We start from the raw sequence: 12,682 nt of genomic DNA on the forward strand, positions 1-12,682 counted from the left end.
CTAGGCATGGTTTTCATTGTGAGTTTATTTTGGCGTTACAGTATATCGTGATTTTTGCTACCTCTTTTGGCTGCCATGTAGCTAACGTTAGCGACATAATATTACTATTAGCAGTTGGCTTAACCTAATAACATGTCACCACGGACATGACAGCGGGGCAGAGACGGGGTGCAGTGAAGTCGTGTCGTTAAAAGTGGAGTTGGTTGTGAATTGTGAGGTTTTTATGGTGAGTTCATATTTTGGCGTTATATCGTGATGTTTGCTACCTCGTTTAGCTGCCATGTAGCTAACGTTAGCGTCATAATATTACTATTAGCAGTTGGCTTAACCTAATAACGTCACCACGGACATGACTGCGGGGCAGAGACGGGGTGCAGTGAAGTCGTGTCGTTAAAGGTGGAATCGGTTGTGAATTGTGAGCAAGACAGGGCAGGACTCGCTGATGGAGGTTAGCCAGAAGCTAACGCGCAGGACTGAAGCTACGGTGCCAAAATGCAGTCGTACAGAACATTTAGACGTCACGTCATTGACCCATATATATATATATATATATATATATATATATAAACACATTTTTTAACAAATAAAAACACATTCTTAGCAGGACAGTTGAGAGAAAATAATAGAAAAGACCGCCTTCAAGTTTTTCCAAATTTACATTGCAATTACAGCAATATAGCTGTAGCAATTCAGTTGTGGATGTTTTGGTCACATAATTTTTCAATAAAATGCGCAAAGTATTTAGTGAAAAATCTTTCCTGTTCTCAGTTGTCCATGTCCGTGACAATGTGAAGTGATGCTTGCCATTTTAGCATCTTATCTCAACTTCATTTTATATATATGTAAGGGTCAATGACGTATGAGGATTTTTGACATTATTATTTTTAGTATTTTAAAATTGGCCTGTCGAAAATCCTTATACGTCATTGACCCATATATATATATATATATATATATATATATATATATATATATATATATATATTTCTGCAACTGCGGGCACTTTTATGTCCCAGCAGTGAAATTTTTTATTTATGTTAAAATTTGTCATATGATGCTTTATAAATATATGCAGAGTGCCAATACACACCTTGACAAAAAATTGAATAACTGATTAATGTGATTTAATATAATATTATGAAGCATTTATAGCTCAAAACACCATTTTTGTTAACGTCCCACACCTGTGGTCTCAATGTTGAGATACATAAAATAAGCTAATTTAATGTCTTTACCGCAGCAAATTTAGGTGTTGCGGTAAAGACCTTGTGTTGCGGTAGAGACAAATTAAAGGTTTACTGTATATTCAATTACAAATATTCAGTATATTATTAGTACTGAAGTATATATTATATATTAGTATATATATAAACATGCCATTGTTGAACCCTAGATGAGACTTATTTTTATAGAAGTTTAGAAAGAAAAATGTATAAAATGAACGTTATTGTAAGGACACTTTTTAAGAAGATGACCTGAAAAACATAAAAAATAAACATGTTCCGGATTAAATTCTTAATGACTACATTCAATTTTGTGTACATTTTTATATGTATTACAGACTATGATGATTCAAATTGAAATTCATAGAGGTTGATTTTTTTTAAAATTGGGATAGTCAAAAGTGCCCATAGTTGCAGAAACACCCATATATATAACACATTTTTAACAAATAAAAACACATTCTTAAATTTCAGAACATCTCACTGTGACTGATCAACTGATCGACAAATGTAGCAAGATGTGAAACCTTAGCTTGTTTAGACTGAATACTTCTAAGGGAAGTTTTCACCTAGCTTTTTGTCTGGGTGGTACCGGCCTACCCTGGACCCCCCCAAAACCATCCATGCGTGTATGTATGAGGAAGGATGTGATGCTGCATATGTCAGTCAATGGTCATGTGGCAACGCCGCCATGCTGCTGTACCAGAAGTTAGGTTTGACAGCCCTAGTTTAAATTGATTACTGAGTGTCTGTGCAGCACAACATGGTTATCATCTAACAAGTTAACTTCTCGGCTTCAACAGGCTCGGTCAGCTTTCAGTGTGCACATTTCAGAATTTGCATATTTCATTAGCCCGTGTTTGATGTTAAACAATGTGCATCCTGCAATAGCAAAGCTCAGTACACAGCTGTTGCAGCGTCTATGTGTTTGTATTAATGTCTGTTTATTTATTTATTTTACATAATAGATTTTTTTTGTGACTTGCTATTTTTCAAAAACCTTTTTGTGAGATTTGCCTTGACTAAGTACGAATTACAATTATTTTCACAGAGCCATTATGTCCGCAAGGAGGAGGAGAAAGAAGCCTATAGACGATGCAAAGACATACATTCTGTCTTGCACTGACAAGGATGGGTTTATGCAGAGATTCATTGACACTTACAAAGGTAAGTTGCAGAAGATTTTTTTATTTTTTTTTGCCTTTGTCAAAGACAGACAGTGATCGAAGTGAGTGTGATACTTTACAGCCCAGGCAAGATTGTCAGAGTGCTTTGTCAGAATATTCTACTGAAGTGTCCAGAGAAGTAGAGCCTATTGCTGTGGTAGACTAGCTGCAGTTTAGAGTTTAAGGCAAATTTTCATCTTGATTGATCCCAAATAAGTGACATGGAAAGGAAAGGGCGAAGTTAATAGGGATAAAACATCTGCATTATAAAACATTAAAAGTAGATGTTATCATTCACATGTATGAATTTCAGTTCTTTTCTTGTTGTTTCCCTTGGCCTGTTGGGTCTTATTTTTCATTTACTGAGCTCCTAAGGTTTTTGAAAAGCATTCGTTTTGATTTTTAAAATGATGCAGGAACCATGAAGTAGCACTTTCTTCTTCTCTGTTTCTGCTTCAGCATACAGTTTTTTCCTCACAGTCTCTGGGTGTCAAACCCCAATTATTACAAATTTGTAATTAATAAAGTTATTGCACTTGAGAATCCGAATTTCAATGCACCTTTCGTTCACTGCAACTTAAAGTCCCACTCCGATCATCTTTTGAGCTATTTTAAAGTGTTCTCAGTGGTCTTTAAATTATGATTATGCAGTTTTTAGCCCAAATCAAAAAACATGTGCTCTTTTCCAGGACTTTGCTTCTGCAGAGCGGCAGTAGCTCATTAGCAATTCGCCTCTGCGTTGTGGGCGGAGCCAGCGCTGCGGTAAATTATGAAAGCTAATACCAATATCTCTCTTCTTAGCACTGCATCCCACTAAAGCACACAGGTGTTGATCCGCCATCGTCTTCTCTACTCCTCAGAACCTGAGTGGAGTGGGGCAGGAGCTTGTGGCCCCCCCCCCAGAGTTATTACATCACAACTCCAGTCTGTTTTAGGCTGCCTTATAGTGACTGCCATTGGTTCACAGCCATTTGAATGCAGAAATACTCAAAAATGCAATTTTGGGCTTAATTTTCTAAAGATATGTCCTCTAGCTTTAGAAAAATGCCACAAGAACATGTTAACAACACGAAAAACATGATTTTCATCGGAGTGGGTCTTTAAAGCTCATTTGCACAATACATTATTTAACCAGTCTCTCTATTTGTTGTATATATGTTTATTATATTGCTTTTCTGTGTCCTATATTTATTTTGTAAATCAGGATTACTTTCTGTTTTTTATATTGCTATTTAATATTTAGTTTCATGCCTTGCTGCGGCTACAATGTAATTTTCCAGTTTTGGATCAATATAGTACATCTGTCTGTCTGTCTATGTCAAAAGTCTGAGTTGCATGATGTTCTTACGCTTCACTGGTGTTACCTGCACTAAATGGTACACGGCACTCTCAGTTTAAAGGAGTCATAACCTAGTATTACCTTGGATACCCACGCTCTATTATAGTCTTTTCAGGCTCTTCTAAAAAAATTAACACAGAGCTCCTCTGACCCTTATTTCTGAAGGCATTATTGTCTCGCGAGATCTGATGCGATATTTTGGCTGTCGTGGACGGTCATTTTAATAATTCAAATGAGGGGCGCGTTGATTGGTGGCAGGAAGGAGGGGGGTTGACACCGCAGATAACTTCAGCATATCATTCCAAAATGACATCATGGCGCAAGTTGTGAATGAACCCGACCTGGCCGCAACCTACGGGATTCAACCGTAAATGCACGAGCCAGACTCTGAACCTGAGCTGGAAAGGTAAGATGTAGAGTCGATGGAAGTGAGATCAACGTTTGCTATCATGTGGTGTTTTTGCCTTGTTTCACGTTGTGGTTTTTTAGACATTCAAATTTGTGAACGATTCCGGCGTAAAATGATTAGCACAGACACAGACACCTAACGTTAAGCCAGTGGGAAGGGTTGTAGGAACCGCGTCATTAAAAATTAATTTAATCCACTGGTCCCTGACAGCTTGGTCCGTTCTTGGGAGAGAAAACACATTTAAGTTACATGTTGATTCTGGCAGTCAACAACAGAGCAACTCACGTGTGCGTAACTACGTTTCTGCATCTTTCGCGACTAAATATGAGGGGGAGAGGGCGGGCTTCCTGCAGCATAGGTCTGCGGTGTCCATATATGGTGTATCCAGAAATTAAAATCTCGTGTTTGAGTGCGCGTGCACGTGGGCTGGTTTACGAACCCTGGGGTAAACAAACGCTTCACTTTTAAATATCAGGTTCCCGGCCAGTGTATAATCGTTAGGCAATCATAACATACATTGATTCTCGTGGAAAAGTGAAAATTACAGGTAATGACTCCTTTAAGGGAACCGAACAGAGCATAGACAGGACCTCAGTAATGCATTAATGTGGATGGGTCTGCATCAAAAACATTTTTTGGCCACATAAAGTCTGATCAAAAAAGCACTTTACCTGTAGAGTGTGTATCACAACTGGGAGAGTGTTGAGCATTGTCTGCAGGTAATACACTGACTAGACGCAAGAACCTCAACCTCACTTTGAAAATACTGTAGTATCTCTTTTTGAGTCCCAGAATGAAATGTTTAATTATTATATATTATTGTAGGAAGAGGAGTGTTTGCCGCACACCCCATTGAACCCGGGGACTTCGTGTTGGAGTACAGGGGTAAACTCCTCACACAGGAGGAATGCAAGTCAAGAAAATACTCCGAGATTGAAAGCACATTTCTCTTTGACTTTCAGTGGCAGAATCATCACTTATGGTAAACATTGAAAGATGGATGTTTTGTATTGATTTAGAGAAATTATGAGTTAACCCTGAAACAAGGGTTTAATACTTGATGAATGAATGAAGCACAAATACTCTTAAATTCTTTTGAAAATAACTCTTTCAATAAAACTTTTAAAAGAATGTAAAACTATTACCATTTTTCTGATACTTTTCAGCCTGGATGCATCGGAAGAAGATCGATCTCTCGGAAGATTGGTCAATGACAACCAGAAAAATCCAAATTGCGTTATGAAAAAAATCATAGTTGACAACAAACCCCATTTGTGCCTTTTTTCTCTGAAGAAAATAGAAATAGGAGATGAAATTGATTATAACTATGGTGATTCAAAATGGCCTTGGCGCAGTAAGGTGAGTTGGTTAGATGAAGTATAGAGATTTCTTTATTTAAATTTTTTGTTGCAAAAGCAAATTTTGTATTTCTCCAATATTAACCATGTTTCTAATATTACTCTTGACTGTCTATGGAAATGCATTTAATCTTTGATCTGTGATGTGTGTTAAAATGAGTTCTTCTTTATCTGCAATCCAGTTGAAAAAAACCCAAGCTCCAGCCGCAGCAGTAGAGAATGAGACCAGCCCTGTTCCTCAGACGCTAAATGATGGACCAAACCCAGATCAGACCTGCACACAGGTAAAAGTACATTCAAACGCATTCATCTATGCTGACATGTGGTGGTGTTCTATTACTAAAGTGGACCAATGCTTATGTGGCTTTATATTGGCTGCTAAAGGCCAGGTAATGTCACACACACCGGCATGTTTCCAGTCATGTTCTTATGGGGTCCTTCCATCTTTCAAGTACATTTGTTTCTCTAGTCTCTCCTTTACACACTCATGTGTCTGTAGTCTGACCCATGTGGGGCCCTTCCGTCTAGTTCTTACTGTAATTGTTTTTAATGCACTATGGCAACACCTGACATGACCTCAACTGTGATTTTCACATTCGTAATTGTATACTGTATCTGAGCCGTTCGATGTTTTAAAGCAATATTTTGATTTGATCCACTGCAAACTCCTGGAATAGACGTGAGCTGCTTTTTAGTCCATGCTCTCAGTTGAAGTTCAGTGCTGTTTCACCATTAGATGACCTTATTAGCCTGTGAATGTCTCTTCAGACAGTTCTGAGACTCTTCTTGTCTGTCTATTTCAGGTGAAAGGCCTTCAGACTCCTGCCGCAGCAGTAGAGAATGAGACCAGCCCTGTTCCTCAGACGCTAAATGATGGACCAAACCCAGATCAGACCTGCACACAGGTAAAAGTACATTCAAACGCATTCATCTATGCTGACATGTGGTGGTGTTCTATTACTAAAGTGGACCAATGCTTATGTGGCTTTATATTGGCTGCTAAAGGCCAGGTAATGTCACACACACCGGCATGTTTCCAGTCATGTTCTTATGGGGTCCTTCCATCTTCCAAGTACATTTGTTTCTCTAGTCTCTCCTTTACACACTCATGTGTCTGTAGTCTGACCCATGTGGGGCCCTTCCGTCTAGTTCTTACTGTAATTGTTTTTAATGCACTATGGCAACACCTGACATGACCTCAACTGTGATTTTCACATTCGTAATTGTATACTGTATCTGAGCCGTTCGATGTTTTAAAGCAATATTTTGATTTGATCCACTGCAAACTCCTGGAATAGACGTGAGCTGCTTTTTAGTCCATGCTCTCAGTTGAAGTTCAGTCCTGTTTCACCATTAGATGACCTTATTAGCCTGTGAATGTCTCTTCAGACAGTTCTGAGACTCTTCTTGTCTGTCTATTTCAGGTGAAAGGCCTTCAGACTCCTGCCGCAGCAGTAGAGAATGAGACCAGCCCTGTTCCTCAGACGCTAAATGATGGACCAAACCCAGATCAGACCTGCACACAGGTAAAAGTACATTCAAACGCATTCATCTATGCTGACATGTGGTGGTGTTCTATTACTAAAGTGGACCAATGCTTATGTGGCTTTATATTGGCTGTTAAAGGCCAGGTAATGTCACACACACCGGCATGTTTCCAGTCATGTTCTTATGGGGTCCTTCCATCTTCCATATACATTTGTTTCTCTAGTCTCTCCTTTACACACTCATGTGTCTGTAGTCTGACCCATGTGGGGCCCTTCCGTCTAGTTCTTACTGTAATTGTTTTTAATGCACTATGGCAACACCTGACATGACCTCAACTGTGATTTTCACATTCGTAATTGTATACTGTATCTGAGCCGTTCGATGTTTTAAAGCAATATTTTGATTTGATCCACTGCAAACTCCTGGAATAGACGTGAGCTGCTTTTTAGTCCATGCTCTCAGTTGAAGTTCAGTGCTGTTTCACCATTAGATGACCTTATTAGCCTGTGAATGTCTCTTCAGACAGTTCTGAGACTCTTCTTGTCTGTCTATTTCAGGTGAAAGGCCTTCAGACTCCTGCCGCAGCAGTAGAGAATGAGACCAGCCCTGTTCCTCAGACGCTAAATGATGGACCAAACCCAGATCAGACCTGCACACAGGTAAAAGTACATTCAAACGCATTCATCTATGCTGACATGTGGTGGTGTTCTATTACTAAAGTGGACCAATGCTTATGTGGCTTTATATTGGCTGCTAAAGGCCAGGTAATGTCACACACACCGGCATGTTTCCAGTCATGTTCTTATGGGGTCCTTCCATCTTCCAAGTACATTTGTTTCTCTAGTCTATCCTTTACACACTCATGTGTCTGTAGTCTGACCCATGTGGGGCCCTTCCGTCTAGTTCTTACTGTAATTGTTTTTAATGCACTATGGCAACACCTGACATGACCTCAACTGTGATTTTCACATTCGTAATTGTATACTGTATCTGAGCCGTTCGATGTTTTAAAGCAATATTTTGATTTGATCCACTGCAAACTCCTGGAATAGACGTGAGCTGCTTTTTAGTCCATGCTCTCAGTTGAAGTTCAGTCCTGTTTCACCATTAGATGACCTTATTAGCCTGTGAATGTCTCTTCAGACAGTTCTGAGACTCTTCTTGTCTGTCTATTTCAGGTGAAAGGCCTTCAGACTCCTGCCGCAGCAGTAGAGAATGAGACCAGCCCTGTTCCTCAGACGCTAAATGATGGACCAAACCCAGATCAGACCTGCACACAGGTAAAAGTACATTCAAACGCATTCATCTATGCTGACATGTGGTGGTGTTCTATTACTAAAGTGGACCAATGCTTATGTGGCTTTATATTGGCTGTTAAAGGCCAGGTAATGTCACACACACCGGCATGTTTCCAGTCATGTTCTTATGGGGTCCTTCCATCTTCCAAGTACATTTGTTTCTCTAGTCTCTCCTTTACACACTCATGTGTCTGTAGTCTGACCCATGTGGGGCCCTTCCGTCTAGTTCTTACTGTAATTGTTTTTAATGCACTATGGCAACACCTGACATGACCTCAACTGTGATTTTAACATTCGTAATTGTATACTGTATCTGAGCCGTTCTATGTTTTAAAGCAATATTTTGATTTGATCCACTGCAAACTCCTGGAATAGATGTGAGCTGCTTTTTAGTCCATGCTCTCAGTTGAAGTTCAGTGCTGTTTCACCATTAGATGACCTTATTAGCCTGTGAATGTCTCTTCAGACAGTTCTGAGACTCTTCTTGTCTGTCTATTTCAGGTAAAAGGCCTTCAGACTCCTGCCGCAGCAGTAGAGAATGAGACCAGCCCTGTTCCTCAGACGCTAAATGATGGACCAAACCCAGATCAGACCTGCACACAGGTAAAAGTACATTCAAACGCATTCATCTATGCTGACATGTGGTGGTGTTCTATTACTAAAGTGGACCAATGCTTATGTGGCTTTATATTGGCTGTTAAAGGCCAGGTAATGTCACACACACCGGCATGTTTCCAGTCATGTTCTTATGGGGTCCTTCCATCTTCCAAGTACATTTGTTTCTCTAGTCTCTCTTTTACACACTCATGTGTCTGTAGTCTGACCCATGTGGGGCCCTTCCGTCTAGTTCTTACTGTAATTGTTTTTAATGCACTATGGCAACACCTGACATGACCTCAACTGTGATTTTAACATTCGTAATTGTATACTGTATCTGAGCCGTTCGATGTTTTAAAGCAATATTTTGATTTGATCCACTGCAAACTCCTGGAATAGACGTGAGCTGCTTTTTAGTCCATGCTCTCAGTTGAAGTTCAGTGCTGTTTCACCATTAGATGACCTTATTAGTTCCTGTTCGATGTTTTAAAGCATCTTTTTGATTTGAATTTTGATTTTAAATAGTTTGATTTGATGCACTGAAAACCCCTGTAATGGTCAATTGGACCATGGACCAATGCTCATGGGGCTTTAAAGTAGTCAGGTGACCTTATTGGGTTGTAAAGGCCAGGTAATGTAACACACACTGGCATCTTTCCAGTGCCATTCTTGTGGGGCACCTTTTAATGCATTATGGTAACATCTGTGGAGAAAAAAGAAGAAAATCTGCATACTGGGTTAAAGCTCACAGTTACCTTTTTTATTGACTAAAAAACAAACGTTTCGATCCAAATGGTCTTCCTCAGGCAACTATATGATAGTATTGTAATACTATAGTATAGCTGTACACTGATTTTAACATTTATAATTGTACACTGTCTAAAAGGGCTGATGTTCACATTTCTGGATTTAGATTTTTAGTCAGACCATGCCTGTTTCTTTAGTTTAGTTTCTTTGGCCAAACTTTCTAATTCCATACTTACTGAATTTTTGTTTATTTTTAGGTATTTACTGTCCAAGGATTTTCACTGGTTGATTATCCAGATAGTGATGAAACTGATGAGGATGGTATGGAAAACGAACCTCCCACCCCACACCTGGATGTTATTATAGGGCAGAATGATATTGGCCCAGATGTTTCAGATCATTTGTACGATTCAGATGAAACTGTTGTGAAAGAAACTTGTGATGAGGCTTCTCCAAGCAACCATTCCAACAATCAATCGGATGATGAACTTGTTCCACCATTGAGACGCACAAAAAGCATTCTGGTAAGCCCCAAAACACATTTTAACAATATAATTAACTTGTTTATGTGATCAATTTTGTGCCACTAGTAAGTGAATTTGAATTATTTTATATTTGAATGGGAATCATTCACTTTGAACCTGAATCGATTGTTTTGAACAATTGCTTTTAAAATCTGAATCTAAATGGACTCATTTGAAATTGAATCTATTGGATTGGCATAAACACCTTTAGGAGTGATGTCCAGAGATCAGCGCTCAGGTGTGTTCTTAAAAAAAAAAAAAAAAAAAAAAAAAAAGATACAACGTGCCCAGTGGTGTAGGCTACTGGTCAGCCAGCATACCGGGACAAACCCCGGTAGGCCGACGCTATCACTCCCGGACGCCGCGGCCGGTCTCTGTTGCCAAAATCCGGTCGCGTCCTCCTCCTCGCCTGGTGCATTAATTATCAATTAAATAGAGATCACCAACAATCAATCAGTAATCATTTATTAGAGAGCTCAACTCTTCTTTTCTGACTGATTGCTGATTTTTTATTGATAGGGAGACAATTGTGAGGTGAGGAAGACACTTCGGAAAATTGACTAATCTCTCCCTCTCTCTTGAGTAGTTCCATGTCTACAGGAATGACACCATATCATTATGATGAATCATTTGCTGTGAAGTCATTCAATTTAACAATCAAATGCATGAAAACTGAAACGTTACTCTTTTTTTAATAATTTTGTCAACGTTTACTCCACCTGAAAGGCAGTTTGGACATGGGCCTCAGCAGGTGGATGGAGGGGTAATATTGGTCAATAATTTTCATAGGTGTCTAGCTCACCTGACAACCTCTGAATGGTCTCCCTATCAATTAAAAATACAGCAAAATATCTCCATGTCTCCCTTTTTGCAGATGGACAGAGTACGAGATTTTACCCACAGTCTCTATGATTCAAGTAGCGACGGTGCAGAGGAGACTCCTTTTTTTAAGCCTGAAAGGGATTCAAAGAAGCTGAGAAGAAGGTCTTGCCGTCCCGTAAGTCGGGGGGAAATGGTCCATACACATTTTTCTTAATTTAGTATCCTGAGCCTGTTCAATCAGTATACTCAGGTTTTTTATATTTAATGTTGCAAAAATAGTTATTAAAAGATGTGTGTTTGTTTTTAAAGATTCAGATGAATCTCTTGGAATCGGATGACTCAAACTTAGGTAGCGAAGAGGAGTATATTCCAAATCCCATGGATGAAAGCGCAGAAAGTGATAGCAGTATGGAATTAACCCTGGAAAAGGAAAAAAAGAACAAAGGTGCATCATCCAGTCAGAGCAAGTTTAAGCCCAGAGAGAGAAGTAGATCCTCCCGAGAGAGTGGAAGCGAGTCCTCCAGACAGAGCAAGTCCAAGCCCAGAGAGAGAAGAAGTAGATCCTCCCGAGAGAGTGGAAGCGAGTCCTCCAGACAGAGCAAGTCTAAGCCCAGGGAGAGTGGAAGTAGATCCTCCAGAGAGAGTGGAAGCGAGTCCTCCAGTCAGAGCAAGTCTAAGCCCAGGGAGAGTGGAAGTAGATCCTCCCGAGAGAGTGGAAGCGAGTCCTCCAGTCAGAGCAAGTCTAAGCCCAGGGAGAGTGGAAGTAGATCCTCCCGAGAGAGTGGAAGCAAGTCCTCCAGACAGAGCAAGTCTAAGCCCAGGGAGAGTGGAAGTAGATCCTCCCGAGAGAGTGGAAGCGTGTCGTCCAGACAAAGCAAGTCTAAGCCCAGGGAGAGTGGAAGTAGATCCTCCCGAGAGAGTGGAAGCGTGTCCTCCAGACAGAGCAAGTCTAAGCCCAGGGAGAGTGGAAGTAGATCCTCCCGAGAGAGTGGAAGCAAGTCCTCCAGACAGAGCAAGTCTAAGCCCAGGGAGAGTGGAAGTAGATCCTCCCGAGAGAGTGGAAGCGAGTCCTCCAGACAGAGCAAGTCTAAGCCCAGGGAGAGTGGAAGTAGATCCTCCCGAGAGAGTGGAAGCAAGTCCTCCAGACAGAGCAAGTCTAAGCCCAGGGAGAGTGGAAGTGAATCCTCTAGTCATAGCCAATTTGACTTTAGCCAGAGAAGACTTTTGGAAAGATGTCATGATCCCACACAAAGATTTCCAAATAGCAGAGTTGATGGGAATGAAAAGGAAATAGCAACATATTCTGAAAACAATGTTTCAGTGCCCCTGGAAGAAGAGCAGTATATATTTGTCAGTCCAACTTTAAAGAAAGATGATGGATCCAGAAGCTATAACAAGAAACATTTCTGCTTTTATTGCAGGAAGTTTGTCCAGAAAATGTCAAGACACTTGTGGCGTAAACACCAAGATCAATTGGATGTTGCGAAAGCATTCAGTTTTCCAAAAAACTCAAAGGAAAGAAAACTACAATTGGACTACATACGAAATAAGGGAAACTTCGAGCACAACAGTCATGTTTTGGAAACACAAAAAGGAAAACTAATCCCATGTAAACAACCGGGGAAAAAATCAGATGGACATAAATTTGCACATTGCATTCACTGCTATGGGTTGTTCTCAAGAAGAGCGATGTGGCGGCATTTCAAGGTCT

The 12,682-nt window shown here is 40.1% G+C and overlaps 1 protein-coding gene across 1 annotated transcript; it reads left to right on the forward strand.

Annotated features, from left to right (window-relative positions):
* Window positions 1-1,493: 1,493 nt before the first annotated feature.
* Window positions 1,494-12,431, forward strand: LOC307006129 (uncharacterized protein; the record flags this gene model as incomplete). Its single annotated transcript, XM_079626775.1, has 11 exons — window positions 1,494-2,390; window positions 4,963-5,119; window positions 5,304-5,496; window positions 5,678-5,779; window positions 6,299-6,400; window positions 6,920-7,021; window positions 7,541-7,642; window positions 9,883-10,149; window positions 11,024-11,146; window positions 11,281-12,321; window positions 12,393-12,431. The coding sequence occupies exons 1-11, from the start codon at window positions 2,282-2,284 to the stop codon at window positions 12,429-12,431; spliced, it is 2,337 nt and encodes a 778-aa protein (XP_079482901.1). The 5' UTR covers window positions 1,494-2,281.
* Between the last annotated feature and the right edge of the window lie 251 nt (window positions 12,432-12,682).

This window comes from Phoxinus phoxinus (genome assembly GCF_949152265.1).
Source record: "Phoxinus phoxinus genome assembly, chromosome: 10".
NCBI classification, from domain to species: domain Eukaryota; kingdom Metazoa; phylum Chordata; class Actinopteri; order Cypriniformes; family Leuciscidae; genus Phoxinus; species Phoxinus phoxinus.